Source organism: Bombus pyrosoma, linkage group LG9 (genome assembly GCF_014825855.1).
Source record: "Bombus pyrosoma isolate SC7728 linkage group LG9, ASM1482585v1, whole genome shotgun sequence".
NCBI classification, from domain to species: domain Eukaryota; kingdom Metazoa; phylum Arthropoda; class Insecta; order Hymenoptera; family Apidae; genus Bombus; species Bombus pyrosoma.
Window position 1 is genome coordinate 13,648,580 of NC_057778.1, and position 27,958 is coordinate 13,676,537.

Genomic DNA, 27,958 nt, shown 5'->3' on the forward strand with positions numbered 1-27,958 from the left:
AATTATTATTGTATAATTATATAAACGGAAATATAAGAGATACAAATATGAATAGGAATACGAATATAAATGTGAATATGAATATGAATATGAATATGAACATGAACATGAACATCAATATGAACATGAACATTAATATGAATATGAATATGAATATGAATATGAATATGAATATGAATATGAATATGAATATGAATATAAATATGAATATGAATACGAATACGAATACGAATATGAATATGAATATGAATATGAATATGAATATGGATATGAATATTAATATTAATATGAATACAAAACAAATTGGAACAGGGTGGGGGCCGGTCGTGTTAAAATAAAACAAGTATAGAATACAATGACGATATAACGAATATTTCTACGTATATTATTTCCCTGTCATTAATACATATGCACACTTGTGTGATGAATCAGAAATTGAGAAACCTTGTACCTTACGTATAAATACGCAAAGGCAGTGCAAACATGTTGTTTATGTTTTGTGTAATTATACATTAGTAATGAACATTATATAATTATGATAATTCCTGTATTTATTGTTATTGTTCCTCGGTTACACGGAAATGTTCAAGAATGATCCATTTGTACAATCATTAAGTTATTAAAATATGATTATTCAGTATCAAAGATGTGTATCTTTTCTACCTCATTTTCTACTCCATTCATCGTTCTTACGTATTGCTCTTTCTTTTATTACGATTCTATCTGATTTTATTATATATACATATATACAAGAGTAAAATTTAAAAATAATATTGTAGAATAAGAATGATTCGGTAACTATGACAAAGTACATAACACAGGTGTATTGTTATCTCCAATCGAAATTAGATAGAACGCAGGTGTGCACAACTTGATACTGAGGCCAGGTACGGATTAAGTGCCTTCACGAGGGACTTCCCACTTTTTAAGTCCCTGAAAATAATTATCTAAGTTGGAACAAAAATTTGAAAATGCTTTGAAAAAAATTTTGTAACGGTAGTTTGTTTTATAAGTTCTAAATTTTATTAATAAGCTACTATATATTGTTTCTTCTTTCTTCTATCAAGTATATATACTCGATAAATTTTCAATGTTGTTTTTCTCTGAAACGGAGCGTTATATGAAAATATTTTACTCTATAGTTTTTTCTTGTTTCTTCATAAGGAATTATTCGGCCAAACGCTGTATATACAATAAATTTATATAACATATTATTCTTATAAAAACTTTTGTAAAAATGAAAAAATTACAAAAGAAACTGGATTTTATAAAAATATTTCGATATGATTTATTGCAAAATAAGTCTTATTTTATATTTATGGAAATTTATTTCATTTCAACACACCTCTCCCCTTTTCATTTTTGTATGAAGAGGATCACCGTTAAATCATTCTGCAGATGTTCCAGGCTTGAAAATCTTTAAACCGACCCTGCACGAACCGATTATTATCAATGATTTATTAAGTATATCGATGTTAATCTACGATGTACTCTGTTTAGATAAGTTTTTATATTTCCATTACTGCTTACGAGAAGTTTAATTTCATTGTAAATGTTCATCTCTTTCTAACAGCTCCTTTATTAATGTTTTCAATCACACGATAAGATGTTCGATAAATTCGATATGAAGACGAAAAGTGACCATAGTTTAAGGTATTCCAGGCTGATTCTTCGATCGAGTAACAAAACAAACGATTCATAGGTGACATTAATGAAAAAGTAGTTATCAAATCATTTGTTGGTAGTGATTGTGAAGGAAGGAAGTTAAGAGGTATCGAAGAAGAAAAGAACCAAACTCTATGAAGTTAACATAATCTACGGGTGAAATCCGAAATTCACGCTTGAGTTTTCAATTATTCGCAATATGAGTCGAAACAGAACATTTGTTTTACTACTATTGTGTTATATGTTACAATTAACGCAATGCACAGATAAATACCACTGTGTATGGTACGGAAAGTGTGGTACCCGGAACAATTTGCAGCTTCCGTGTGTGGCAAACAATCCTGCAAAACCAATCAATAACTTAACAACCTCAGAACTTCTCCGTGGAAAATGTCCACAATATTTCGAAAATATAGGTATTAGTTTCATTTTTATTTTCATTTTCATTTTCATTTTCATTTTCATTTTCATTTTCATTTTCATTTTCACCTTGAACATTACTTGTATCTTTACTTATTGGTTATTCGTTTCTCATGTATCATGTTTCTCTATTTATATATATATTTAAATATATAGTGACGTGTAAATGTTTTAGGTTCGAATGAACCAGAATTATGTTGCAACTCTGATAATATTGAAACGTTAGTTACACAGCTATCCATGGCCGAAACCATCTTTGGCCGATGTCCAACTTGTATAAAAAATGTATATAAATTACTATGCGATTTAAGTTGTAGTCCTGAACAAAGTAGATTTCTCAATGTCACGAAAACAAATAAAACTTCTGAAAACAAAGAATACGTCGAAGAATTGGAAGTGAGTGAATCAGACGCGCTTTAATACCATTCTATGACATAACAAATTCGTTAAATGTAAAAAATTTAATGTCTCTCGAAAAATCTATTCTATTTATTCTTCAACCTTTCGCATGAATAAATAAATTATATCCATTTTCAATCGTTTTAGGTTTATATTGATGAAAAATATATGAACGATACCTATGATTCCTGTAAGAATGTCGTGTATCCAGCATCCGGAAATTTAGCTATGGATCTCGCTTGTGGAGTTCACGGTGCTAGTAGATGCAATGCAAAATTGTAAGCAATTATAAAATGTAAACCATCCTACCGTCACATGAAACAGACCGTTTACATGAAACAATAGATATTTACGTAAATTTACGTAAATTATCTATTTACATACTTATACCAAAATTTCAAAGAAGTATAATCGTAGATGGTACGAGTTTCAAGGTGATCCGGTTGCAAATGGTTTTATAGCCTTTCGAATGACTTTTATCACGGATAAACCATATTGGAACGAAACTACGAAGACATGTGACGAACAGTATGATGTGAGTCTAAAGACGAATACACAGTGAAATAATTCACATTGTGATTCACATGTGTATCAAATGATACACATTGAATACACATACAAAGAGTAGACCAATACACATATAATTAAACACATACATATGTACACATACAGTACATAAACTGTTACTATAATATAAAAAATGACTTATATTTGCCTTCTTTTTTAACAGGGTTTATCGGCATGTAGTTGCGTTGACTGTCCAAAATCCTGTCCTCTTATCAAATTTGTCGAAGGTGATAATGTTCCCTTCATTCTTTTTGGAATGAACGCCTATGGTATCATAACAGCAATTGTAATCATTTTAATCTCCTTATTCATCACAATTGTATATCAATTAGTACAGAGAAGATTCCGTTCAGGTATTCGTAATATTTAATACAAGCGGCTTATATAAGTGCTTATACATACTTGTATGTTATGTACATTGTAAATACATATGTACATAGCGTTAGATCAAACGTGATGCACAATTTATTAGATATTTGCGGCCACGTAAAAAGAACATGTTTTGAACCAAATTTATTAGTATCGAGCGTACAACAAATGACCATGATAAAAATGTTGAAAACATTCCTTTCGTAAGTGTTTTTTTAAATAAGGGCTTTACGATATCTACTAATCGCCAACGAATAATACTGAAAAATCATTCTGCATATATCACGATATATGTAGTACTATGTAGTACAAGTACATATATAGGCACTTACGTGCATTAGTGAATATAAGCGAATTTATATCTGTTCTATATCTGTTTGACATGTAGTGTAAAAGTATCAAATCGTTGCAGTGAAAACACCCGACGATGAAGAAGACGAAATGGAAGATGAAGACGTAAAAAAACGGATTATTTTTAGAAGATATCATAAAATATTTCATGTGGCTTTCACTCTTTGGGGCAAAGGTACGTTTTTCTAATTACTTTATCGATTTATGTATTTACATAAGTACAATACGTGTGTTGTATTGGATATTAATCAAAGTAATCTATTATTAATCATAGTACTGAATTACGTTTATCACTATACGTTTATACATATATCTTTATATATTATATGTATCCATATATCGTTAGTGATTATCCTGTTATCTTTACTGATGTGAATAGTGCGATTACACTAACTATACTTATGTTCGATAGCATTCGCAAAATATCCATCCCTCACGTTAGTCATCTTTTCGTACGTAATATTGGGATTAAGTTACGGAATAACGTATCTTTCTATAACAAGTAACCCGATAGAAATTTGGGCAGCACCTACTAGCAGAGCTAGACTTGAGAAAAATTACTTCGATTCTCATTTTCAACCGTTCTACAGAACTGAGCAGGTTTACATTAAATCCGTGGGCCTTGATAAGGTAAAGTTGTTCAGTTATCCGAAATTTTAAACATAAACGTAGTAGACATGTTAAGTATTCGAATACGTAAGCGTATGTTTCAAATTATATTTAGATAATCCACAACACACCAAATGGTAACCTTGAATTCGGTCCTGTATTCAACAAGGAGTTTTTGCTCGCTGTATATGATCTCCAAGAAAATATATTGCAAGTAAGATAAAAGATAAAAAAAATGTTGAATGGGAGGAAAAAATACATATAATATGAACGAGACCGCGTTGATATTGAAATTTTCAGCTTGGACAAGACGACGGAGAAGGTTTGGAACATATCTGTTATGCTCCTGTTCAAAGCGAATTTTTTGGCCCCGTTACTTTGGATCTTTGTACAGTGCAAAGTGCATGGGGATATTTTCAAAATAATCTCTCTTCGTTTAATAAGATAGATACATCGGATTCGTATGAAGTAAATTATTTGGATCAATTGTACAAGTGTGCTCAGTAAGTAAGGAGTATTTATCGTACATTGCTATTGTTATTACCAATTTCTTTTATCATATCTCTTTTGAAGAAATGCATACAATCCTGAATGTCTGGCACCGTACAAGGGGCCGGTTTTACCCGCGCTAGCCTTTGGAGGATTTCTTCGTGAGAACGAATTCAACTACGACGCGACAGATTACATCAAATCGACCGGATTGATTTTATCGTTTCTTGTAAAAAACTCACTAAACAAAACTGAACTTGATGCAACTCGCAAGTGGGAACAGCGGTAAAATTGATTCACAAAAACAGGATTGACCACTTTTCCATCGAAATATTCAATCATTTGACTTGATCTTTTAGATTCATTGACTTTATGAAAGAATGGGATGTAAAAAAGAGACCAAAATTTATGGATGTCGCCTATACTACGGAGAAATCAATTGAGGATGAATTAGAGCGATCGTCGAAAGCAGAAGCAGTAACAGTAATATTCAGTTACGTGTTGATGTTTCTTTATGTAGCTTTTGCCTTAAGCGAAATAAAATGTTCCGTTAAAAAGTATTTTGTAAGTTTTTCTCTTTGATATATATGTAGTTAATAATCACGTTCGTCTACGTTCATATTGTCGCATTTGTTCTCCTTTTTCATGTTTCTGTCGTTTTAGGCAAACAGTAAAATAATATTAAGTATCGGTGGAGTTATCACCGTAATAGCGTCAGTAGCTTCTTCCCTTGGTATATTTGGCTATATTGGAATACCCACGACACTACTCACGATCGAGGTAAGTGAGTAGATATAAAGGAAATCTCAAATAACAGAATAACCGCTTTTTTCATCTGCAATACGTAGACGTTTCCTGTACAATACATAAATACTTATGTGTTAAGAATATATATACATATAGTATCTACATAAACAGGTAATTCCGTTTCTGGTACTAGCTGTGGGCGTAGATAATATTTTTATTTTGATTAATACGCATCAAAGAAATCCAAGACGTAGCGGAGAATCGGTGCCTAATCATATCGGCAGAATCATGGCCGAAGTTGGACCATCAATGTTACTCACTAGTATGTCTGAATGCTTCTGCTTCCTTATCGGTTAGTATCGATATTTTTGACGTTTAACGTTTATTCTTTATTAAACATTTAACTATTATTCACTGAACATTTTCATTTGCAGGGACATTATCGACAATGCCTGCGGTAAATACTTTTGCACTCTATGCATTTGTGTCTATCTTAATCAATTTTTTGCTGCAAACAACTGCGTTTGTTAGCCTTTTATCGTTGGACGAGCAACGATTCGAGGTAAATGATATTATATCTATTATATATTATTATATACATATATATTTATTAAACTAATTTTTTAACTCTTTAATACTCTAGAATAATTTTTTGGATGTATTATGTTGCATAAAAACGAAAAAAAAGAATTTTATAGTCGGAGAAAACTTCAGTTTCGTACATACGATCTTCAAACGTTTTTACACACCTTTTCTTATGAAAACACCGATCAGAATAATCGTATTAATCATATTCATCGGAGTACTAGTTACACACGTAATAGTATTGCCAGATATTAGTATCGGATTGGATCAAAAACTTTCGATGCCTGCAGATTCTTATGTTTTAAAATACTTTCAGGTAATGTCTTTATTGTATGGATTATATGTACCGCTATGCGATAATTTAATAGTAATGATAACTGTGTTGAAAATGGCGATGATAGTTACCTCGTATATCATAACGCGACTGAATATTCGGAATTTTTCAGTTTATGGAAGACCTTTTATCAATGGGCCCACCTGTTTATTTCGTGGTAACTCCTGGACTTAATTATAGTAGTAAAATGGTGCAAAATATAATTTGTGGTGGTCAAGGATGTAATAGCGATTCTCTATACACGCAAATTTATTCGGCTGCTAAGCAACCTCAAACGTTTGTATAATGCAATTCCATTGCATTCGAATTGTTCTTAATGATATGCATCCTTCACTCGGAACTTTGCTAATAGGATTATTCGCTATCCAATCGCAGATCGTATTTGTCGAAAGCAGCTTCATCTTGGATAGACGATTATATGGATTGGTCACAAATTAACGGCTGCTGCAAATACTTTCAAAATAATCAATCCTTTTGTCCACACACGAACTGTAATTATCACAAGATTTCATATTTCTACGAACCGGTTATTATTTTATTATAACCAACATTTCTATTACAGATTCGTGTAAGGAGTGCGAGATTTATATCGACGCGGACCATCGACCAGATCCGTACAGTTTCCGAAAATATGTATCCTACTTTATACAAGATATTCCAGACCCAAACTGCGCAAAATCAGGTCGTGCTGCATACTTTGATGTAAGATTATTTGTATATCTTTCTTCCCTGCGCCTCCTGCTTCTTCTCCTCTTACATCTACAATTACATCTGATTTCTTATGTTCTACTAACATTCTGGAATCATTATTTACATATTTGTAGGCAATAAATTATTATACAGGCAAAGACAGTTTAACGGATGTTAAGGATAGTTATTTTATGGGATATCATACCCCGTTAAAAAAGTCATCTGATTGGTACGAAGCATTGAGATCTGCTAGAACTGTCGCGGACAATATTACTACTATGATAAATAGTAAACATCTAACCAACGAGAAGATAACTATATTTCCATACAGGTTTGTCTCTTTTATTTTTATTTACTTTTATAGATTTTTAACTCAAATGCACCACTTTCTCAAAATCGAATTTTTATAAATTTCCCAGATTATATACGTATATACATATATACCTACACAAATATCATCATTATACCATTATATCATTATTATCGTTACTGCTATTGTTAATGAAAAATTGTGCGTATGAAAAATTTGATAAATTATTTCTTACAGCGTATTCTATGTGTATTACGAGCAGTATCTCACAATCTGGAAAGAAACGCTATCGTCATTGGGTTTCTCTCTTTGTGTCATCTTTGTAGTGACTCTGATCCTAACAGAATTGTCGTTATTTTCGGCGATAATAGTAATACTGACAGTACTCATGATCATCGTAAATATAGGCGGTCTTATGTATTGGTGGCATATTCAATTAAACGCAGTTTCTCTCGTCAATTTAGTAGTGGTATGGTAACAAAATGGCACACATATAATTGCATACTAACAACGAATTACACGAATCTATACTATTTATGTATATGTACATATTTGAATAATGTATAACAGAGCGTTGAAATCCGTAGAAATCTTATGAAGATCAACTATGATCACAGAAGACAGATATGTAAAAATAATTAAATATATTCGATTAAATCTCAACTTCTTACAGGCCGCTGGTATATCCGTAGAATTTTGCAGTCATATCATACATTCGTATTTAAAATCTACGAAGAAAACAAAAGTTGATCGTGCGTCTGACGCACTTAACAACATGGGAAGCTCGGTATGTATAAATACTCTTTGTCTATCAATATTCTAATTAATATGTTTTCTTTCGTTTTGTTCCGTTGCAGGTATTCTCGGGAATCACATTAACGAAAATCGTAGGTATCATTATACTGGCGTTTTCGAAAACTCAAATCTTCCAAATATTTTTCTTTCGAATGTATTTGAGTATTGTACTTTTTGGTGCTGCGCATGGTCTAATATTTTTACCGGTGCTACTGAGTTTCATAGGTAGGGGAAATAAAGTTGCACATCGTACAACTCTTTTAAAGCTATATCGTATACATTTTGTATTATAAAATACATAAAGTAGTTAGATATACTTAACTATAATGCCGATACATTATTTTTGCGAGTATATAACAATTATGAATCAATTTTAGGTCCTTCAAGAACGTTAACAAAGGTAGCAAAGAATGAAAACAAAAATGGAGGATATATAAACAATATCACATTCAACAAATAATAACAACGTGTAAAATGTACAAAGGGTTTTTGTCCATAAATTATTATTACATTTTAAGAGCGCGAAAACAAATTAATTTTCTACTTAGTTTTGAAACACATTAGAATCATATATAAAATAGAATATATATTAAATTATTATTTCTAAAAATATATTTCTATCGAATAAAAATAATTAATAATATCACATATCTGCCTAAATATTAGAAAAGTTGTACATATTACATCTCAACATCGAATCATTGAAATGCCGGTCCTGCACTTCAAATTATTGAATATCAGACAGAAGATTAAGCAGAAAAAATAAAATAATTTTCATTCTTTGACCATCGTTTCCTGATAACATTTTTTAAATTTCGATGTGTAATGTCTCATTTTAGATATTTTCAGTTATATATAATGTTTGCATCTCATTATGTGTTTATATTTTATGTTATTAAGAAATGGTGTTCTTTTTATAAATTTGAAACAATCAATAATTATAATGTATAAAAAATGAGATATCAAAAATTGTATTTCAAATTTTATAACAATTTCATATTAAATTTTATTTATTTCTCAAAATCAAGTATTTTATTTAGTGAGAGGTACAAGTTACATTTCAAGATAGAAAAAGATGATGAAAGTGATTCTTTTCTTTCTTCGAGCCTCTTTCTCCTAACACCCTTCTCCATGCTCTATTGTCTAGAACTGCATACTTAGGTCAGACCACGTGAATCAGGCTCTGTCCAATCAAGGATTTTCCCGCCAGTTCCACTTCAATGACTCTCGAATCATAGTGCTGCTTTCATTCCGCCATTGTACCCGAAATGCACGTGTATTGTATGATATATGTACAGAGTCCAAGTTAAGAAAATGATTGCCAAAGTACAATTTATAACTTTTTTTATAGTTGAAACACGAGTCGATTAATTATAAGATTAAATACATTTTTCAGAAACTATTAATATATAAATATTATTCTTTAATAACTAATTCAGAGTTTTTCGATAGGGTATTTGTGTTTTTCTTCTTGCCATCATCATATATAGATATATGTATAAATGCGTCTGACTCTTCATGTAAATGACTTCGAATTTCATTCTTAATGTACACATTCATATCCATTTTGGAATTTTGTTTATTTGGATTTGGATTTGAATTTACCGCCATATCACTCCTATCGACGTCATCACATCATAGACATCTACTGTCAAATAAAGACAGTTCAGTAATAAAAGAAATCCAAGTACTCATACACCATTTTGTAGTATTCGGAATAAGCTTTTGTTGCAATGTCGAAAGCAAAGGTATCTGCAGAATGGAAAAAGCGGGTAAAATCAGAATACATGCGTTTAAGACAAATGAAACGCTATAAACGGGCAGACGAGGTAAAAATTGCTTGGAATCAAAACCGTAAGATTATGTCCGGTTAGTATACTCTTTATTTCTCATTAACGTTAAAGCAAATCTTGTCCTGAATTTTTACTACTTCTTAGATCTTTTAATAGTTGAACAAAAACGATGGGCAGACGGAAAAGCAATGTGGCTTGCAATGCAAGATATACCACCACATGTATCCTGTATGAAAAAGGCAGAAGTAACCAGTTCTGACAATGATGTACAATCATGTCCTGTTAAGATCATTAATGCAGTCACTCCTATACCAACCATGTATACATGGGCTCCAATACAACAGAATTTTATGGTTGAAGATGAAACAGTATTGCATAACATACCTTATATGGGGGATGAAATTTTAGACCAAGATGGTACATTTATCGAAGAGTTAATAAAAAATTATGATGGAAAAGTATGTGCGATATAATGAGAATAAAAGCTATCTTTGTTAAAATGAAATAATGATTTATCATTATGGAAAGTAAGTTTAATCGATTGATTCTAGGTACATGGAGACAGAGAATCGGGCTTCATGGATGATTCAATTTTTGTGGATTTAGTAAATGCTTTGATACAGTATGAAAAAGAAGACAGGGATAGAGAACAAGTAAAGAAAGGAAAAGAAAAAGAAGATGATAAAGATAAAGATAAGAAGGATATTCTTATTAAAACAGAAATTAAAACAGAAAAATTATTGGAAGAAGTTAAAACTGATAAAAGTCCATTTCCATCTATGCATATATTTAATGTAAGAGGCATATATAGAAACTAATTTTACCTTATTATTTATAACATTTATAGTATCATTATATTAATTTTTTAGGCAATATCTAGTATGTTCCCTGACAAAGGTAGGCCAGAAGAATTAAAAGAAAAATATATAGAATTAACGGAGAGATCGGATCCCAATATCTTACCTCCAGAATGTACACCGAATATTGATGGAGTGAATGCAAAGAGTGTACCTAGAGAACAAACAATGCATTCCTTCCATACGTTATTTTGTAGAAGGTGCTTCAAATACGACTGTTTCCTCCATCGTGAGTATAAAAATAGGACATAAATGTTTCACTCTTCTTAAATTGGTTATATCATTTAATTATAAAGATCTGTATTGAGATACAACCTAATGGCTATACACCATGCTGTATCCCTGCCTTAAATTGATCATCTGTTAATTACAATCATTTATGATTCCTGATTTATTGTAGCAGCCAGGGGAGCGTCGCCGTCAGGTAAAGAACAACACTGCATACAAACGATCATATTTGAACAAACGCTTCTTTCTCGTTTTACTTTTATCTTCTCTTTCTTTCTCCCTTTTCTTTCTTCTTCGTTCTTTATTCGGTTTATTTGTTTCGTTTAGCATGGAGAAGCCATCAAGGATACATCTGCAATCATATTTCGTTGGTCGTTCGACGCTGTGAACACATACTAAATTCTACATCGTCTGCGATACTTTCCTTTAGAAATAGCTTCACACTGAATTTACATTGTTACTTATAGGACTTCAAGTCTGTCATCCAGGACCAAATTTGCAAAAACGAAAGGGACCTGATTTGAAACCTTTTTCTGAACCTTGTGGAACAGAATGTTACATGCATTTGGTAAAAACAAGAATAACAATAACAATAACAAGAAAAGCAGGCAACTAAAACGCGGATTTTGTTTCATAGGAAGGCATGAAAGAAAAACTTGCTGCACAAGCGGCAGATATAAAAGACGAGGAAAGCGATGAGAAACGCGGTGGACCCAGAAAGGTACGGAAACAAGCAAGCGTAGATTCCGGAAACGAAGCAAGTAGTGAAGATAGCAATGATAGCAATAAGTATAGTCAGGCAGGTGGTTGTCAAGGTAATATACAGAATGACTGACTTTTTCTAAATAAGCTATGTAGTATCTACATTGATTCATATGTTGTGATCGTATTGGTTTATAGATTTTAAACAAAACGTTAATAAAGAAACAAAATCTGAAGAATTGATGGAAGATCAAGCTCAACCGGAAAATCAAACTCCATTTACTCTTCTGGGTCTCGATAAACGAATAAAGACAGAAAGCGAACCTTCATGGACAGGTTCAGAGCAAAGTTTGTTTCGAGCTCTTCATAAAGCTTTCCCTGGTAATCCGTGCGCATTAGCACAAATAATGCTGACTAAAACATGTCAGGAAGTATATCAGTTTGCACAGAAAGAAGCGTCAGATATTCCAGCAGTCGAAAATTTGAAGGACTTTACGCCACCACGAAAGAAAAAAAAGAAACACCGTCTTTGGTCAATGCATTGTAGAAAAATACAGCTAAAAAAGGATTCTGGTGAATATTCTAAAATAAATAATATTACTTTCTATAAATTCATAATTTACGTTATATTCTTGCTTTCAAGGTGCCAATCATGTTCATAATTTTGCTCCATGTGATCACCCGGGAAGACAATGCGATAACTCGTGTCCATGTATACAAGCCCAGAATTTCTGCGAGAAGTTTTGCCAATGCAGTAGCGAATGTCAGAATCGTTTTCCAGGATGTAGATGTAAAGCTCAATGTAATACAAAACAGTGCCCCTGTTACCTAGCTGTTAGGGAATGTGACCCAGATCTATGCCAAACATGCGGTGCAGATCAGTTTCATATTACTAAAATATCGTGCAAAAACGTTAGCGTTCAACGCGGTCTTCGTATGTATATACATATATATTCTTTATATTTTTGAAATCATAACATTAACTTTCACTTCATATAAAGCATAATGTAATTTCAGACAAACATCTTTTAATGGCACCATCTGATGTGGCTGGCTGGGGAATATTTCTCAAGGAATCTGCAGCAAAGAATGAATTTATATCGGAATATTGTGGTGAAATTATAAGTCAAGATGAAGCTGACAGACGAGGCAAAGTGTATGATAAGTACATGTGTAGTTTCCTCTTTAACCTTAATAACGGTAAGAAAAATAGTAACAAGTCTTATAGTTTCCTACCAATGTTTGAAAAACAATAAAATTTCTATTAATTTTGCCGTTTTTAACATTTAGACTTTGTTGTGGATGCCACTCGAAAGGGCAATAAAATAAGATTCGCGAATCATTCAATAAATCCTAATTGCTATGCAAAAGTAATGATGGTAAATGGCGACCATAGGATAGGTATTTTTGCAAAAAGAGCTATTCAGCCTGGCGAGGAATTATTTTTTGATTACAGGTAAAATTGCTAACATTATTATGTACCACATTATTTTCGCATTATATTTATATATTTCTTCTTCTATAGATATGGACCAACGGAGCAATTAAAATTCGTGGGCATTGAACGTGAAATGGAATTTTTATAATGTAAAATAAAATTCATTAGACAGTAACATATTTGATAAAGATTGAAGAGAAATAAAAAAAAAGAAATAATAATACAGTTTTTGTTACAAAATAAATGAAAACAAAGAAGAGAGAAATATAATTAATAAATTTCCATTCTTAGGACTACGACATATGTTTATGTCTTTTTAATCAATAAATTATACATATATTTTGGAAAATACCGATTTAATGTCTATAACATTGTTCATGATCCTTTATCATCTAATTCAGTTTTATGTCTAAATCGAAAGTGATTAAATTAAATATTACTTTTTCGTTTCACAAGCAAAGATTAATAGTAATAAAGAAAGTTATAGTATGTACAAATACTTAATATAAATCTGACTAAATAACCGGTGTTAATTTAAAACAACATATAATGGAAAAGCTCTGTGATAAACTTGTTTGATAAACAATTGAACTATTAATAGCGATCTTCGTATTTTCAAGATAGTAATCGCTATAAATAGTTTGTATACACATATATCGGAATATCATTGTAATCATTAAATTTTGTACTTACAACAAAGTGTCGTTCCACTTGAATTACATTGAATTTCAAGTTTCAATTGAATTTCATTAACATAATTAAACATGTTAATGTTAAAAATGTTGCTTGTATCGATCGGATAATCTGTTTATTACCTTTGTTTCTCTTTTTCTCTTTCCTTCTTTCGCTTGTTCTTCTTCTCCTTCTTCCTACTTCTCCTTCTCCCCACCATCGCGGTAAGGGATCCAAAAGTGCAAGAACTACGAATAGGTTGCAGTGTATAATAGTTATATTTTTTCCTTGTGATCCATTTACACTTTAACACTTTCTGATTGTACAATTATCGGAGCAACGCTCAAAAAACGTTTTGTGTGATTGATCGATTAAAAATTGAAAGAAGTGGGAAATATTGAATATTCAATGACTGAGAAAATTAAGCAGTCGAAAGAATTAAAACACGAAACAGAAACGGAGTATTTTACCAGTGTTATGCCATCAGAAGGTAATGATCTAAGCTTACATGATGTCATGTTCAATAGAGGCGAATACAAGTAGAAAACTAGATACATATACAAATAGTTCTTTACCGAGATAAAAATGTGCATGTACTGACATTAATGATGTTCATCCTATCAATCTACATTCATATATTCATAAAAATAAAATAAAACAAAAGAAACCGAGCCTGTTAATGCATCATAAAACAATAGAAAAAGATTTGCGATTTAAGATAGATATATATTTTGCTCGAACTGTACGTGAACTATACTTTTAATAACATTTATTGTTGAGCTATTCGCGAACATAATTTTTTGCGAGGGTAACATTACACATGACTAACAATAAAGAAAAAAGCCAACTAAATTTCCGTTGAGTTACATAGATCGGAAATAGCTCGTACTGGCAATCAGCCAACTCTTAAAGCTAGAGGCATATTGAGAGAAAGAACCGTGAATTCGTTAGATGTTCTGTTTTTCTTTCTTATTGAGCAATTTTTGTCGATTTGGTTTGTTTTAAATGAAACAGACAATTAAAAATTGTAAGATCGTAAAAAATGTAATGTGGAGAGGGATTAGATATCTTACACCTCTTACATCGCTTAACAGTGCGTACTTGCATACATACATACCATTTGCTTGCATTACGTACGTATTATACCTATGTATACATTATATATGTTCGTATGTGCATGCAATACTATATACACACTATACTATTGCGCGATACTATTGCTCTCGATTCTCGATGCTTATAGAGATGCATTCAATGCGAGTTAGAGATTTTTCAATTGTCTAACTTTCTTGGGTATTACTATTTCTCAACCTTAGTAGTAATAGTAGTTAATATATGCAATATATGGACATATTGTAGAAAAATCAGAGAAACATGTGGCAAAAGAAGCCGACATTGAGGATTTAAAACAACTGCGAAGCAAATACGAGGGGAAATTAACAGCCTCCCTCTATGCTGGCACTCTCCTCGTTGCTGTCGTTGCCTTGATTCCCGCTCTAGCAATTCTCTGCGTTCCTAACTATCAGGTAAATTTAATGCGTCCCTACGAAACGTTAAAATAGCGTTAAACCGTTAATTTCGTAACTCAACTGAGTACTCTTTTTACCGCTCATAAACTATTTAGCGTAACAAAGGGAAATAGATATGTATACACGAGTACATACGTAAAATACGTAAAAATAGTTATTGTATATTTAGTTTGCAATACATAATTTCGTTACTATATACCCGCAAGTAATCGTATGTATACATATTATGTATCCAAAGTCTAACATAGAAAGAAAAAACTTAAAATTATTCTTAGCCCACTCGTTTCGTTTTGTTACAGGATTTAACTAAAGCGACTGTCCCTATATCGACTTTGACGATATTATTATTCTCTTCATTAAGTTTACTACTAATAACGCAACTACCGTCCTCGTTAGCATCCGCTAAAGCCAGACTTCTCATTGGCTTTATTGCGTCTGCTACTTTAGGTGTTGGAATTATAATCGTACGTGCTTCGGTACCCTTGTTTATCGCAGTTCACGCAATGATCGCTGTACTACCGAGAGGTAGTCGACAAACACCAACGATTCTTGCAATTACGTTAATTGTTGTCCATTTAGGCATGCGATTCGTGTTTCTCGATCACTCGAACTACTATCAAATAGTCGAGGTATGACGATATACCTGTTTGCCTATTTAAACTAGCATATCCTCTACTACTACTACTACTACTTTATTTTTTGTATCTTCATTTACTTTGTTTCCATATTCGGGTCTACTTATTTGATCATTCTCCTTGCCATTTAATTTAGACATGCAGCGAGATCGTCTTTCTGTTTGCTGCAGTTTTGTCGGGTTCGTATTATAGTATCCTAACTACAAAAGCGCACAATAGAACGTTTTCTAGAACAAAAACAGTCATCGAATCCAGAATAAAGTTAGAATGTGAAAGAGAACAACAAGAACAGTTATTGTTGAGCGTTATTCCGGCTTATATTGCAGCTGAGGTAAGCTTTGCATTTTCCTCTGATAAAACATTACCATTGTTGATTGCCCGTTCGAGTATATTGGACATTGTTAAATAAAATTGAGACAGGTGAAAAGAAGCATTATGTTGAAAATGGCAGATGCGTGTCAAGAGGCTCGTAAACATACGCAAACTAGATTCCACGAAATGTACGTGCAACGATATAACAATGTTAGGTAAGCTAAAGGATAGAACCAAATACTACTTTCATTAGTACTAGTATTAGTGTTAGTCAAACGTAAAATAGGTAGAAAGAATAATGATATCTCTTTCAGTATTTTATATGCGGACATTGTTAATTTTACGCCGCTCTCAGAACAATTGTCAGCCTCGAATTTGGTAAAGATATTGAACGAACTATTCGGAAGATTCGATCAAATTGCTCAGGTAAAATCGCGATCATTTTTTATTGGATCGTCTCCTATTATTCAGTATCGCACAAAATGAGTCTGCTGCCTTACTGAAATATCGTAACTTAAATTCGTAACCTGATAATGTTTGAGTAAAAAAACACAAATTCCCATTTTTAGGAAAATCAATGCATGAGAATCAAAATCCTAGGTGACTGTTACTACTGCGTTTCAGGATTACCCATTTCTCGACCGAATCATGCGTACAATTGCGTGACTATGGGATTACAAATGATAGATGCTATCAGGTAGAAGAAGAAAGGATAAGCTGGCCTTCCTCCGCAATGCTAGAATGATACAAACATAACCGATCGTTCCTCTTCTTAGATTCGTTCGCGAAGCAACGGGATTCAATGTGGATATGCGAATAGGAATACACACCGGAAACGTGCTATGCGGTGTACTTGGTTTACGAAAATGGCAATTTGACGTTTGGAGTGATGATGTTACACTGGCAAACCATATGGAGAGCGGTGGTTTACCGGGGTAATTTATTCTAGTTATCATATACTTCGCTTGTTGGAACGAGGGAAAATGCCTTTACTTTCGAATAGCTTTCTTTTTTCAAGGAGAGTGCATATAACTAAAGCTACCCTGCTTCATCTTGGAAATCACTTCGAAGTGGAACCTGGCAATGGAGGGTCGCGAGAGAGCTATCTTGCCCAGCATAATATTGAAACTTTTTTGATAGTGCCACCAAAGGTGAGATCAAATCCTCCTCTTCCATCAGTGTTATTATCAATAAACATTTTAATCACAAATTAGAATTTTCCATTGATATTCGTTATACAAAGATTAATGCTCTGTGCATAAGATTTAAATTAATTTCAATAAATTAAATTAAACTAAAAATTAAGGTAAAAATGTCGTGTATGTATCAAAATCGGTAAAACAATCGAGTATTGAGAAAAAATAGTTATTCAATTACCATCGATTACTGCAGTAGAATATTCAATTACAATCTGTTTGATTCATCTTATTTCAATAATGATATTTCGAACATTGGTTCGAGTTATTGAATTTGTTAACCAAATCTGATGCATAATGATTTATTTTGTATTATGGTAGAAAGCCAACCAAGAAAATCACACGGATGATGAGCGCGAACGCAGTGCTGTCTCCATACCGTCCAGGTGAACACGGCACATCGTTCAGTTTCGATATTTCGATCTATTCACGTATGGAAACTGTGTCAATGCTGTAACAATGCCACCTTCCCGCGTTTAAATTTGGCTTTAAATGTAATTATAATTCTCTAACCCGAATGAAATTAGTGCACTGTCAATAGATAGCTAATGTCGTAACAGGATCGTTCATTTTTAGCTTTTAAAATGATGATCACATTCTTCTTCTTCATACCTTCTGTATTAACCACTAATGAGTAATGTTTAACTGAATTCAAAAAGCTAAGAAAGTATCATTTGTTTACGTCTTCTTTTGATATTTCGATAATTGTCACTCAAAAAAAAAAAAAAAAAGAAAAAGAAACAGAGAAAGGAAAATGGAAGAAAAGAAGAGAACAACCTATAAATACACATTTAAAATAATTTCCATCTCTATATTTGAGCAGATCAAGACCAAGCAGTAAAATGACAAAATATGTTGAAAGTTGGGGTGCTGATAAACCTTTCGCCAACGTTGTAGAAGCTACACTTGCCAAGAATATTGGCCTAACGGTAAGCAAATAACTGATTGCCATCCAATTTATTGTTTTAATTAGTTAGTAATTAGTTAGTAATCTAAAGAAGGAAAATTAGTCCTTTCTTGTATTAATACTATGAGATATGATTAAATCAAGAATTTAAACTATAGGAATTAACGTATTATGTGTCTTTATCTCTTATAGAGCATCGCTATGATTGAATCGAATCTTTTCGTAAATAGTAATTCTAATTGTTTTCTCGATATAAGGTGAGTTTATCTTTTTCTTTATTTTTCGTTTTCATAAATATCATGCATGATATTCATACATACAGACATACATACATATATGGCATAAATTAAGCGTCACTACATATATACATATCCAATATTCAATATTCATATGCGTGTTCATCGCAATAGAAAATGGTGTCAGAGCAACGAAGGCATGTCATCCTTCACTTATCGATTTTATGATCAAAACCAAGAACTTCAATACCGCCAACAGATTGATGAACAATATCCGTGGTATCTCCTTGCTTCAACTATTATTTATGCTATGATCTTCGCCATTCAAATTATGTATTTACCGAGGTAAGCACCTACTAACCGACTAATTTATTATTCGATTTTCCTCGTATTGGTAAAATAATTTATATAATTAAAACAATCCAAAAAACGCGCGACGTACTTGGAATGTCTGAGCTTGATTTAGGATGTATGTTGATTCATCGTTGTACAAAATGTTCACGGCAACTTTCCCATCTGACTTTGGCGCGTTTTATCCTAATAAAGGTGGGACGATACTATCTAAGTGGGACTAATCCTATTTGCTCAGGAGAGTGCTCACTCGCGAACAATGGCTTATAACTGCTCTTAAGCAGCCTGAATACAACATGAGATCTCTATTTAAAAGTAGTCTTCCTTTGTGATTGTGTTATAAGCTTTGTCAAGGAGGATTTGACACATTCTTTTGTTTGTTCCGTTCCGGGATGAAATAAATACATATATACAAGTCGACAATAAGTATTATAAAGGATGATTCTGCCATTAGTTGGCTCAAGAGAAATGTCATCGATTATATACATACATCCTATATTGTAGCAATATCGCCGTAGTAATTTAGTCGATCGGAAATGGATATGTACGTATCTTCTCTATATCATTGGCGGTTACCGTACCAAAAACGTCCACGTGTATATATACCTGTAAAAGAGAAATAAGAGTATACTTACTGTATACCGGGAAAATTTTCAATTACTTTCGTCCAAAAACAAATCTGCCACAAATCCTTATACAAAAAGACTTTATTCTTCGTTTTCAATTTATTTTTTCGCTATGAGTTTCGGTAATTGTATCACGATTCCGGACACACCCTATATAGATCGTTACACATAGAAATTTTTATTACAGGAGCATCACAGTTTACAGTTGTTTTCTACCTGTTCTATCATGTTTATCCATTTTTTCCATATTATGTTGGTCAAATGTTAAAACTAAAATCGATGGTAACAATATACGAAATTGGTTATCTTTGAACAGGGAAGTCAGAATAACAGTATATTTAATTACGGTCATTTTAACGATCACGTCATGCGTTCTTAGTATATTGTTGAACGATATCGAGCAGGCAAACAAATACGATGTCATCGTACCAGTACGTATCAATATTTATACATAAATATGTACATGAAAAAAGTTAACTTCATCTAACATTCTTTTTTACGATTAGACTAACAAGGTGTATTAACTTCCCATTGTAATGGTTCTTGATTAAATAACATCAAAATTTGAGATTATGTAATACTAGCTATGTATACAGATACAGTACAAAAAAGCGTTATTTTATTCAGGAGGGGTATTTTCTTCTTCCTTTTTCAGCTATATATATATACTGCAGTGATGTCCTTAATCGTAGGTTGGACACATTTACGTGTTGATTTTTTGCTAAAATTCTGCACAATGTTCCTCTCTCTAACAACAATCGTATTTGTGTTTTCGCAAGCACCAATCGCACGATTGTATAATGCGATCGAGGCCGTCGAGTAAGTAGAAATAATCATACTATTCAAAAAATTATATAAAAAATATTGAAATCTCAATGTCGGTATTTATTTATCTATGTGTATACATATGTGTATGTATGCAACAAATTGTAATGTTTATACCTATATACTTGACTTATTTCGTAGACATTATCGCATTCATTATTTATTCACAATTTGTTATTTGCTTGCACTTGTATGCCTCGTGCTGCACATTTTGGATAGACAAATTGAATATACTTCGAGAACTGATTTTCTATGGCAAAATAAATTGAAAATAGAACAGGATGAAGTAGAAACTATGAGAGGTATTAACAAGATTCTCCTCGAAAACATATTGCCTGCTCATGTAGCAGAGCATTTTTTAACGAACGTCAGAGCAACTCAGGTGAACATTTAACACCTCGCTACTTAAACAGCAACAACAGTAAACGAGTAAAAATGTTTCTCACGCTTAGAAATTCTCCCATAGGATCTTTATCATGAAAGATACAGCAGTATTGCCGTAATGTTTGCATCCATTCCAAATTATAAGGAATTCTATGATGAGACCGACATAAATAAACAAGGATTGGAATGTCTGAGGCTTCTAAATGAAATTATATGTGATTTTGACAAATTGTTGCTTAAACCAAAATTTTCTGGAATCGAAAAAATTAAAACTATCGGTAGCACTTATATGTTGGCTTCTGGTCTTAGTCCAGGGAAAGAAGATATTGATGAAAAGGTAAAAATGCACATCGATCATATGTGTTACAGATATACATATTGTTCAACTGTTTCGCGGGGAGACGCGTTCATGGTGTAACGTGCCAATGAGAGTCGTAAATTATCGTTACGATACGATAATCAACACCACGAATCAGCTGAAACGATATTTCAGTTAAGATAATAGGGGTGGTTAAAATGATTATAACACTGAGTTAACAGATTCAATATACATTTTTATTTCTAATAACCTCTTAGAATGCGATTGACGAGTAGAGAAGTACTTTTCACGAAAATAACAATTTATGATGTCGACTGATTGAAGATGTATTAACCAACTCGCAACAGCTGACTGTTAATCAATTTTCTCCCTCAAACATCCCTTTGCCATCTTAGCCTTCTTTCTAGTAACTATTTGACTGAAAGACCGAAGGCATTTTGATGGGCCTATTGTAGTGTCCCGAACCTTTCGGCCTATCGGTACTTACGCTTTATTGCAACACTGTATATGTTGCGAATTATCGACTAAACCGGTCAGGTCAAACCGATCGGTCGATATCGCGTACCTCGAATGACTTAACGTTCAAGGTGGAGAAGATGAAATAACTCGAGTGTTAGATTTATTCGGCATTTTATTTGTACTAGTTGTAGCACTTAAAGGAAGTAAGTGAGGAATACTGTCGTGATAAGTCTGTACTGTTCGATGATTGAAGATGAACTGAACTCCCCCGTTCCCGATTCTCTCCTCCAGCCGTTGGATTTCTTCTCTCCACCGTGCCCTTCCGGCTGATCCTTACCTGGATTTTTCCCTGACCTCGGGTCATTACGTTTACCGCCCTGGGAGGACATGTAATTCGGAATTTCCTAACGAGGGAAATGGGCCTGTCCGTGCCATAAACGGACGGCTAACTAAATTCCGAACAGTATATATTTCGTCTTGTCTTTCGGTTAAGGATTAACAATCTTTCCGCCATACTACAATAAGGAACTAAATAGCCGCTGAAAAGAGAATCGTTGTGCCAAGTTCGGCGTTAGTGTTAGTTTTAGCAAGATAACGGTTCCTTAGGATTATTGCGGGTCCGAATAAGTATAGTGGCTATCTTGATCGAGGGATGGATTATAGTTTATGGTAGGTCCCACGACGTAAAACATATATTTGGGTACCCGTGTACATCCTCTCGATACATTATAAGTGCACTTACACTATGAATGTTTACTTTTACACATACATAATACATTTACTTTTTCATTCTGACGTTATAATAGTATAATATGAACGATATTTTTCGAAATTTCAATTAAACAATTACACAAAATTAAACATTTTCCACTTTCAGGAACTTTCAAAACAAGATCATAATATAATCATTCTCGTTGAATTTGCTCTTGCTTTGATGACAATCCTTGATCAAATCAACAAGGAATCTTTTCAAAGATTTAAATTAAGAATGGGTAAGTTTCCTTCAAAAATATAAATACGAACCTATATTGTGTGTATGTAACGTTAATCCGTCAAAAGTATACAAAAAAAGAGATTTAATAAATAATTTATTGTGAAATGAACAAGAAAATATTGTAGAAATTACTGGTTTCTGATCTTTATGGATTTATTTATTATGATTTAAACAGAAACGATGGTTATTTAACGTGAACTTAATGCAGTAATGTGATATAACTAAGGCAACTAAATTGATAATTCGCAACTCAACTCACAACTTTCTTTGTATACCACAGTTTTGGTATTCCTAGCACGCACATGTGTTCCACAGACGTGGATGACCCATGGTCAAGTATCCCTTTTAATTATCCAATGTCATAAAGGAGCACGGGTATATGGCCCATCAGGATTTCCATTGTTTCGGGCCCATCAGCACTTTTATTGTTTTCTACCTGTAGTTCATCGGAATTTTCCCCAGAGCTTTTTTCCGATACTACAATATAATAGAGAGGGAGGACGACATTTAATAAATACAAAAATATAGTACATTTTTCAAAAAGTTCGCCTCAAGAGAGAAAGGAGAAAAAAAACTTATTATTAAGAAGGAAAAAACCATTAGTGTACATGTATAATCTAGTTGGTTTTATCACAAAACTTCTTTCGTTATAGGTTTAAATCATGGACCTGTGATAGCAGGGGTGATCGGAGCACAAAAACCTCAATACGATATTTGGGGAAATACTGTAAACGTAGCATCAAGAATGGATAGTTGCGGGGAAATGGGAAAACTTCAAGTTACTGAAGATACAGCCAAGATTCTAATTGCTGCTGGTTATGAATTGACGTGTCGAGGCCCTACTTATGTCAAAGGAAAAGGAACTTTAATAACATATTTCGTAAAAACACCATTCGACGACAAAGAAGAAACTTAATTTAGGAATGTTTGACTTAGGTCAGACAAAATCTAAAGATGCAAATGAAACGGAAAATGCAATGAAAGAAAAGAGATAGAGGAACAGTCACTTTGTTCGTTCTAAAAGCCGAACCAAAAAAAGTAAGAGTATAACCTAAGTTTATACTTGTTACTTAGTAATGTCATTAGTGAATAAATTATGAATACATATGATAAAATTATGAATTATTTAATATTATACTGTTATATAAACAAACAATTATATGTTTATATATATTCACACATAAGCAAATACATATTATGTATATATAATTGAAGTGTTAATCAAAATCGATAGGATCAGAGAAAAAGAAAAAAGAAAGGAAGGAAAGAAGTAAACGATTTTGTTCATTCATTTTTTAAGGACAGATTAATCGTAACAGTGTCCTTGATTTCGCAAACACCATTCAGGTTGTAAGGTCTCAGCAGAGATTCCTCTTTTTACGAATCGTTCTCGATGTCTCAGCATTCTATATTCAGCATGAATCCAAGTTGAATTGGGCTCTGCCCACAATCTCTCAGCAAATGCTGCGGATCTAGGCCAAATTTTCGTATCAGTTGAGGCGCTATCGGCTTGTTCCGTCCAAAGAGCTGTTTCACCTCCTGTTACAACACAAAGATATGCCTATACTATATATGTATATAATTGTTGTGTGACATCACTATGGCTAAATTTTTCTCTTTAATAAGCCACTTTCTTCTTAAATGTACAAAAGAAGCCCAATCGGACATTGTAGGTATAATAATATGATCTTTGCATTTCAAAGTAAAAAGAAATATTTACCTAATATAAGATGTTTTTTATTCTCGAGATTTTGCAATTTGATCATTTTCAGAAGAGAGTTGTCATAAACGATCTGCCATCCTTTGTAAGGAGAACACCAATTATTACCCTCGCCTACCCAAGCTGAGAAACTAAAAGAAAAAACATAAGCAAAATAGAAAGTGGAGGATGCCAAAATCTAATATTAAATTGTTAATTACGAGTATATTAATAATCTATAATACTACTAATAATATAATAACTTGAAAATATTTATTTACCTACCCACAATCTAAATAGAGAGCGTCATAATTAGAAATAATTAATTTAAAATTATTTCGTAACAATCTACCAATACTAAGATCATCTTTGGTTGTCCATACTTGAATGATATACTTCTTAGGATCCAAATATTTAATATTTTGTTCGTTGGTTAAGCCACTAGTCCACAAAATGATAGGTATCTCCTTTCCATCGTTAGCGATTTTCAGCCTGTCCATTGCCTTTTTTTGAAAATAATCCCAGAGCATATAAAAACTTGATTCTGATAGATCCCAATTTTTTACAGTTTGCATCCAATTTCTAATAACGGCTGAAGAATTCCAACAGTTTATATTCACTTCATCTCCACCCATATGAAACAGATCTGGTTGAAAATCCCGTATCATGTCTTTATATATTCCTTCGAGAATTTCGTATACTTTCTCATTAGTCGGATTCAATTGACCGCAAGGTGGCTCAACGCAGTAATTTCTCCAGGATTGTGCTTTGAAACAAACAACTGTATCATTTCCAATCTGAAAGCGATAGAATCATCAGAATTTCATTTGCTTTTCATTCTTCATCTACTTCTTGTTCTTTTATTTTAACTCCTGCTTTTAATTCCTTTTTTTTTCGTTAAAGCGTATAAAATAAAGGACAGTAAAGAAATTCAATTACCCATTGCCACCCTTCTCCCACGTGGGCAGGGGCATCAAATTCCGGTAATACTCTAACACCGCGAATAAGGCCGTATTCAACAATTTCCTTCACATCTTCTTGATTGTAAATCTTGTCAGCTGCATAAGAACCAAATTTTGAAAATTCCGGCCATGTTTTGCTAACATAAGGAAAACTTTGAGAATCGATAATGTGCCAATGCAACGTATTTAATTTGGACATGCCCATGCCGTCGATCGTTCGCAATATCGTTGCCTTGTCAATGAAATTTCGGCTAGTATCCAATAGCACGCCACGGTAAGGATACACAGGGCCATCAACAATCACCATTTCACTCGGAATTTGAATCTGATTCCGTAAATCGTCGAAAACGATCAATTGACTCAATGTTTCCAGAGCATGTCGTATACCGAAATATGATTTCGCTATAATCGTTACTTCCAGTAGCTATATATTATAAAATAAGAAAAAGAAAAAAACAAGAGTAATTATATATTTTATATTGCATACATATTTGAGTATTTATTTAGGAGGATATATAAATTATTTTGTTAAGTATAAAATTATGTTAATAATTCAAGTTCGTCGGCAAACAAAATCGAAAACCTGTTCCAAAGTACTGAACTATCTTCACGTATAAAGCCATAAATATGTATTAGTAATATGTTAAGGAAATAACGTTCTCGATACGATCTTTCCTTCTCTGATTATCTCACCTCATCCCCCTCCTACTGTACCACAGTTAATTTTTAGTGTTTTTTAAATTCCTCTTTCTCAGAGGAGGAAGAAAGAAGGTGCAGATTATGTGGAGGGGAAGAAGAGGACCTGAGACATGTACTAAAAGAATGTGAAATAACAGGAGGAGCAAAGGAAATGGAAGAAATATTAAATGGGACTGGGGAAGGACTAATGGACCTGAGAGCGATAATAGAGAAAAGAAGGGTAAAGACAATACAAAAAGGGGTGGAAGGATAGGAAGGTAGCACAGCAAGGAGGCAAAAAGACCAAAGTGGCAATAGTGTGTAGGCTAAGTTGCAATAAATCGTAGGCATAAGCGGAAATAGATTATAAGCATTAGTGTTAGATTAGAGATAAGAAGGCGATTAGTGCAATAAAGAGCTGTAAAGAAAGCTGAAAGTTCGTCCAAAGCCGAGAGGCACGGACTAAATAAAAAAATAATAATAAATAATAAATTCCTCTTTCTCTTTCTGTTATTAATTACGAACGTATGAAATATATATAAATTATATTGAACGACAAACAAAGCTTTTTGTGAAAGGATTACCACGCGCTCACCGTTTTATTCGTTTGTGCTACAGTTAAATTGTAGCTTTCGTCCGTGTGCAAGGTCAATTTAATGTTGTTATCTTCGAGATAACCCTTGCATTGAATAAGCATGCCCACCCCGCCACCATTTGCTAATTTGCCGCCAATGTTCTTTACAACATTTCTTAATAAAAATATATTCCTTTCAAGAAGATATTCAATTTGTGTCCCAGTTTGTACATCGCCTAATAAAATCTTATCTGGATTAAGCTGAACCATATTCTTGCTCAAAGACAGGTGACCAGTTGGTTTTGGCCACAGAGAACTGGATGCACCACAAAACAGTTCGCATACTTCCAACGAAGTGGGTTCAGTTACATCCTTTGTGATTAACTCCTTCTTACAGAGACCACCCTCGCACTTATAATGCCATAGTGAACTGTGATCAAAATTAATAGATTTCTTCTTTTCTCCTTCTTCATAGATATATAACTTTAACATTTTTCTTTTCAGAAAAAAATGATCAGAATACTATTTCTGCCATTAACTGATAAACCAAATAGATAAAATAAAACATTTCTTTTCAGAAAAAAATCAGAATACTGTTTCTGCCATTAACTGATAAACCAAATAAATAAAATGAAATAAAAATGAAGATATGTATTATATATCTATTCGTGTGTATAACAAAAATATACATGTATAACAAAGATTAACAATTATTATAACGTGAATTTATTAATAACTTTTAAACTATAATATTTAGAAAATTTACGATTTATGATTCGAGATAATAATGCATTTTTTTCGTGTTTAATTTCATTTAATTTTCTGTTTAATATCACCTATGATGTAGATGAATAAGGTGCCACGTACGCGTAAGTATCTACCTGCTGCTTTCACTATACAAGTTAAAATGGAACAAATCTCTCTTTCTCTTACCGTCTGTTTGTCAATTTTCAAGGAAAACTGTTTGCATTGAATTATAATCGTTCAACTTTTATACGCTGATTCTACACGTCTCCTTATTTTACTTTTCTTATAAATTGTTTAAAAATTATTTATAAATTTTATCTAAAAAAATAGAAAGAATTACTTACCTATATTCTCCAATATTATCACTCGTGTTAACTCCAATAATAAATACGATAAGTAACAAAGTGAGCATATTAATACTTCGCATGTTTCATCCGTGCATAGATACGTCTTTCGAATGACTGAATACTGCGGATATCTCTTCATTCGAATGATTTTATTCGCT

The 27,958-nt window shown here is 32.7% G+C and overlaps 5 protein-coding genes and 2 long non-coding RNA genes across 17 annotated transcripts; 4 read left to right on the forward strand and 3 right to left on the reverse strand.

Annotated features, from left to right (window-relative positions):
• Window positions 1–338: 338 nt before the first annotated feature.
• On the reverse strand, window positions 339–15,337 carry LOC122570475 (protein PXR1-like). Of its 5 annotated transcripts, none has more exons than XM_043732840.1 (3): window positions 14,596–15,337; window positions 14,164–14,268; window positions 339–933 (listed from the first exon to the last, which is right to left on the reverse strand). In XM_043732840.1, the coding sequence occupies exons 1-3, from the start codon at window positions 14,634–14,636 to the stop codon at window positions 846–848; spliced, it is 234 nt and encodes a 77-aa protein (XP_043588775.1). In that variant the 5' UTR covers window positions 14,637–15,337; the 3' UTR covers window positions 339–845. The 5 variants fall into 5 exon arrangements, 4 of the variants coding, with proteins under 4 accessions (XP_043588775.1, XP_043588774.1, XP_043588772.1 ...); XM_043732839.1 differs by having other exon boundaries at window positions 14,529–15,337; XR_006317821.1 differs by lacking the exons at window positions 339–933; window positions 14,596–15,337 and adding exons at window positions 11,236–11,560; window positions 14,324–14,463 and having other exon boundaries at window positions 14,042–14,268.
• LOC122570471 (NPC intracellular cholesterol transporter 1 homolog 1b-like) lies at window positions 1,589–9,182 on the forward strand. The gene is made up of 23 exons (XM_043732828.1): window positions 1,589–2,081; window positions 2,261–2,481; window positions 2,632–2,762; window positions 2,902–3,019; window positions 3,215–3,404; window positions 3,833–3,946; window positions 4,184–4,401; window positions 4,496–4,594; window positions 4,681–4,883; window positions 4,954–5,154; window positions 5,229–5,433; window positions 5,533–5,649; window positions 5,788–5,968; window positions 6,051–6,178; window positions 6,260–6,517; window positions 6,648–6,811; window positions 6,911–7,026; window positions 7,098–7,237; window positions 7,360–7,556; window positions 7,773–8,004; window positions 8,209–8,322; window positions 8,393–8,555; window positions 8,708–9,182. Exons 1-23 carry the CDS (start codon window positions 1,865–1,867, stop codon window positions 8,788–8,790), a joined length of 3,810 nt encoding a protein of 1,269 aa, XP_043588763.1. The 5' UTR covers window positions 1,589–1,864; the 3' UTR covers window positions 8,791–9,182.
• LOC122570478 lies at window positions 9,312–11,222 on the reverse strand. Its single transcript, XR_006317823.1, has 2 exons — window positions 11,087–11,222; window positions 9,312–10,082 (listed from the first exon to the last, which is right to left on the reverse strand). It is a non-coding gene; the product is annotated as an uncharacterized LOC122570478 (long non-coding RNA).
• LOC122570473 (histone-lysine N-methyltransferase E(z)) lies at window positions 9,995–13,697 on the forward strand. Of its 3 annotated transcripts, none has more exons than XM_043732833.1 (12): window positions 9,995–10,199; window positions 10,268–10,581; window positions 10,675–10,917; window positions 10,993–11,209; window positions 11,381–11,404; window positions 11,676–11,776; window positions 11,846–12,023; window positions 12,109–12,483; window positions 12,554–12,844; window positions 12,928–13,110; window positions 13,201–13,366; window positions 13,436–13,697. In XM_043732833.1, exons 1-12 carry the CDS (start codon window positions 10,064–10,066, stop codon window positions 13,494–13,496), a joined length of 2,289 nt encoding a protein of 762 aa, XP_043588768.1. In that variant the 5' UTR covers window positions 9,995–10,063; the 3' UTR covers window positions 13,497–13,697. The 3 variants fall into 3 exon arrangements, with proteins under 3 accessions (XP_043588768.1, XP_043588769.1, XP_043588770.1); XM_043732834.1 differs by having other exon boundaries at window positions 10,280–10,581; XM_043732835.1 differs by lacking the exon at window positions 11,381–11,404 and having other exon boundaries at window positions 9,996–10,199.
• LOC122570472 (adenylate cyclase type 2) lies at window positions 14,275–24,163 on the forward strand. 5 transcript variants are annotated; one of them, XR_006317820.1, is made up of 20 exons: window positions 14,275–14,510; window positions 15,380–15,546; window positions 15,849–16,178; window positions 16,321–16,515; window positions 16,605–16,711; window positions 16,811–16,922; window positions 17,066–17,193; window positions 17,273–17,431; window positions 17,500–17,647; window positions 18,014–18,078; window positions 18,516–18,621; window positions 18,792–18,856; window positions 19,010–19,180; window positions 20,000–20,243; window positions 20,468–20,631; window positions 20,779–21,019; window positions 21,104–21,358; window positions 22,677–22,791; window positions 23,447–23,831; window positions 24,028–24,163. XR_006317820.1 is itself a non-coding variant. In XM_043732829.1 (19 exons), the coding sequence occupies exons 1-19, from the start codon at window positions 14,429–14,431 to the stop codon at window positions 23,707–23,709; spliced, it is 3,117 nt and encodes a 1,038-aa protein (XP_043588764.1). In that variant the 5' UTR covers window positions 14,275–14,428; the 3' UTR covers window positions 23,710–23,838. The 5 variants fall into 5 exon arrangements, 4 of the variants coding, with proteins under 4 accessions (XP_043588764.1, XP_043588765.1, XP_043588766.1 ...); XM_043732829.1 differs by lacking the exon at window positions 24,028–24,163 and having other exon boundaries at window positions 23,447–23,838; XM_043732830.1 differs by lacking the exon at window positions 24,028–24,163 and having other exon boundaries at window positions 17,515–17,647; window positions 23,447–23,838.
• LOC122570474 (chitooligosaccharidolytic beta-N-acetylglucosaminidase) lies at window positions 23,904–27,945 on the reverse strand. The gene is made up of 6 exons (XM_043732836.1): window positions 27,798–27,945; window positions 26,728–27,136; window positions 25,432–25,878; window positions 24,778–25,289; window positions 24,514–24,644; window positions 23,904–24,332 (listed from the first exon to the last, which is right to left on the reverse strand). Exons 1-6 carry the CDS (start codon window positions 27,878–27,880, stop codon window positions 24,100–24,102), a joined length of 1,815 nt encoding a protein of 604 aa, XP_043588771.1. The 5' UTR covers window positions 27,881–27,945; the 3' UTR covers window positions 23,904–24,099.
• On the forward strand, window positions 24,190–24,754 carry LOC122570477. The gene is made up of 2 exons (XR_006317822.1): window positions 24,190–24,462; window positions 24,566–24,754. It is a non-coding gene; the product is annotated as an uncharacterized LOC122570477 (long non-coding RNA).
• Window positions 27,946–27,958: the final 13 nt, after the last annotated feature.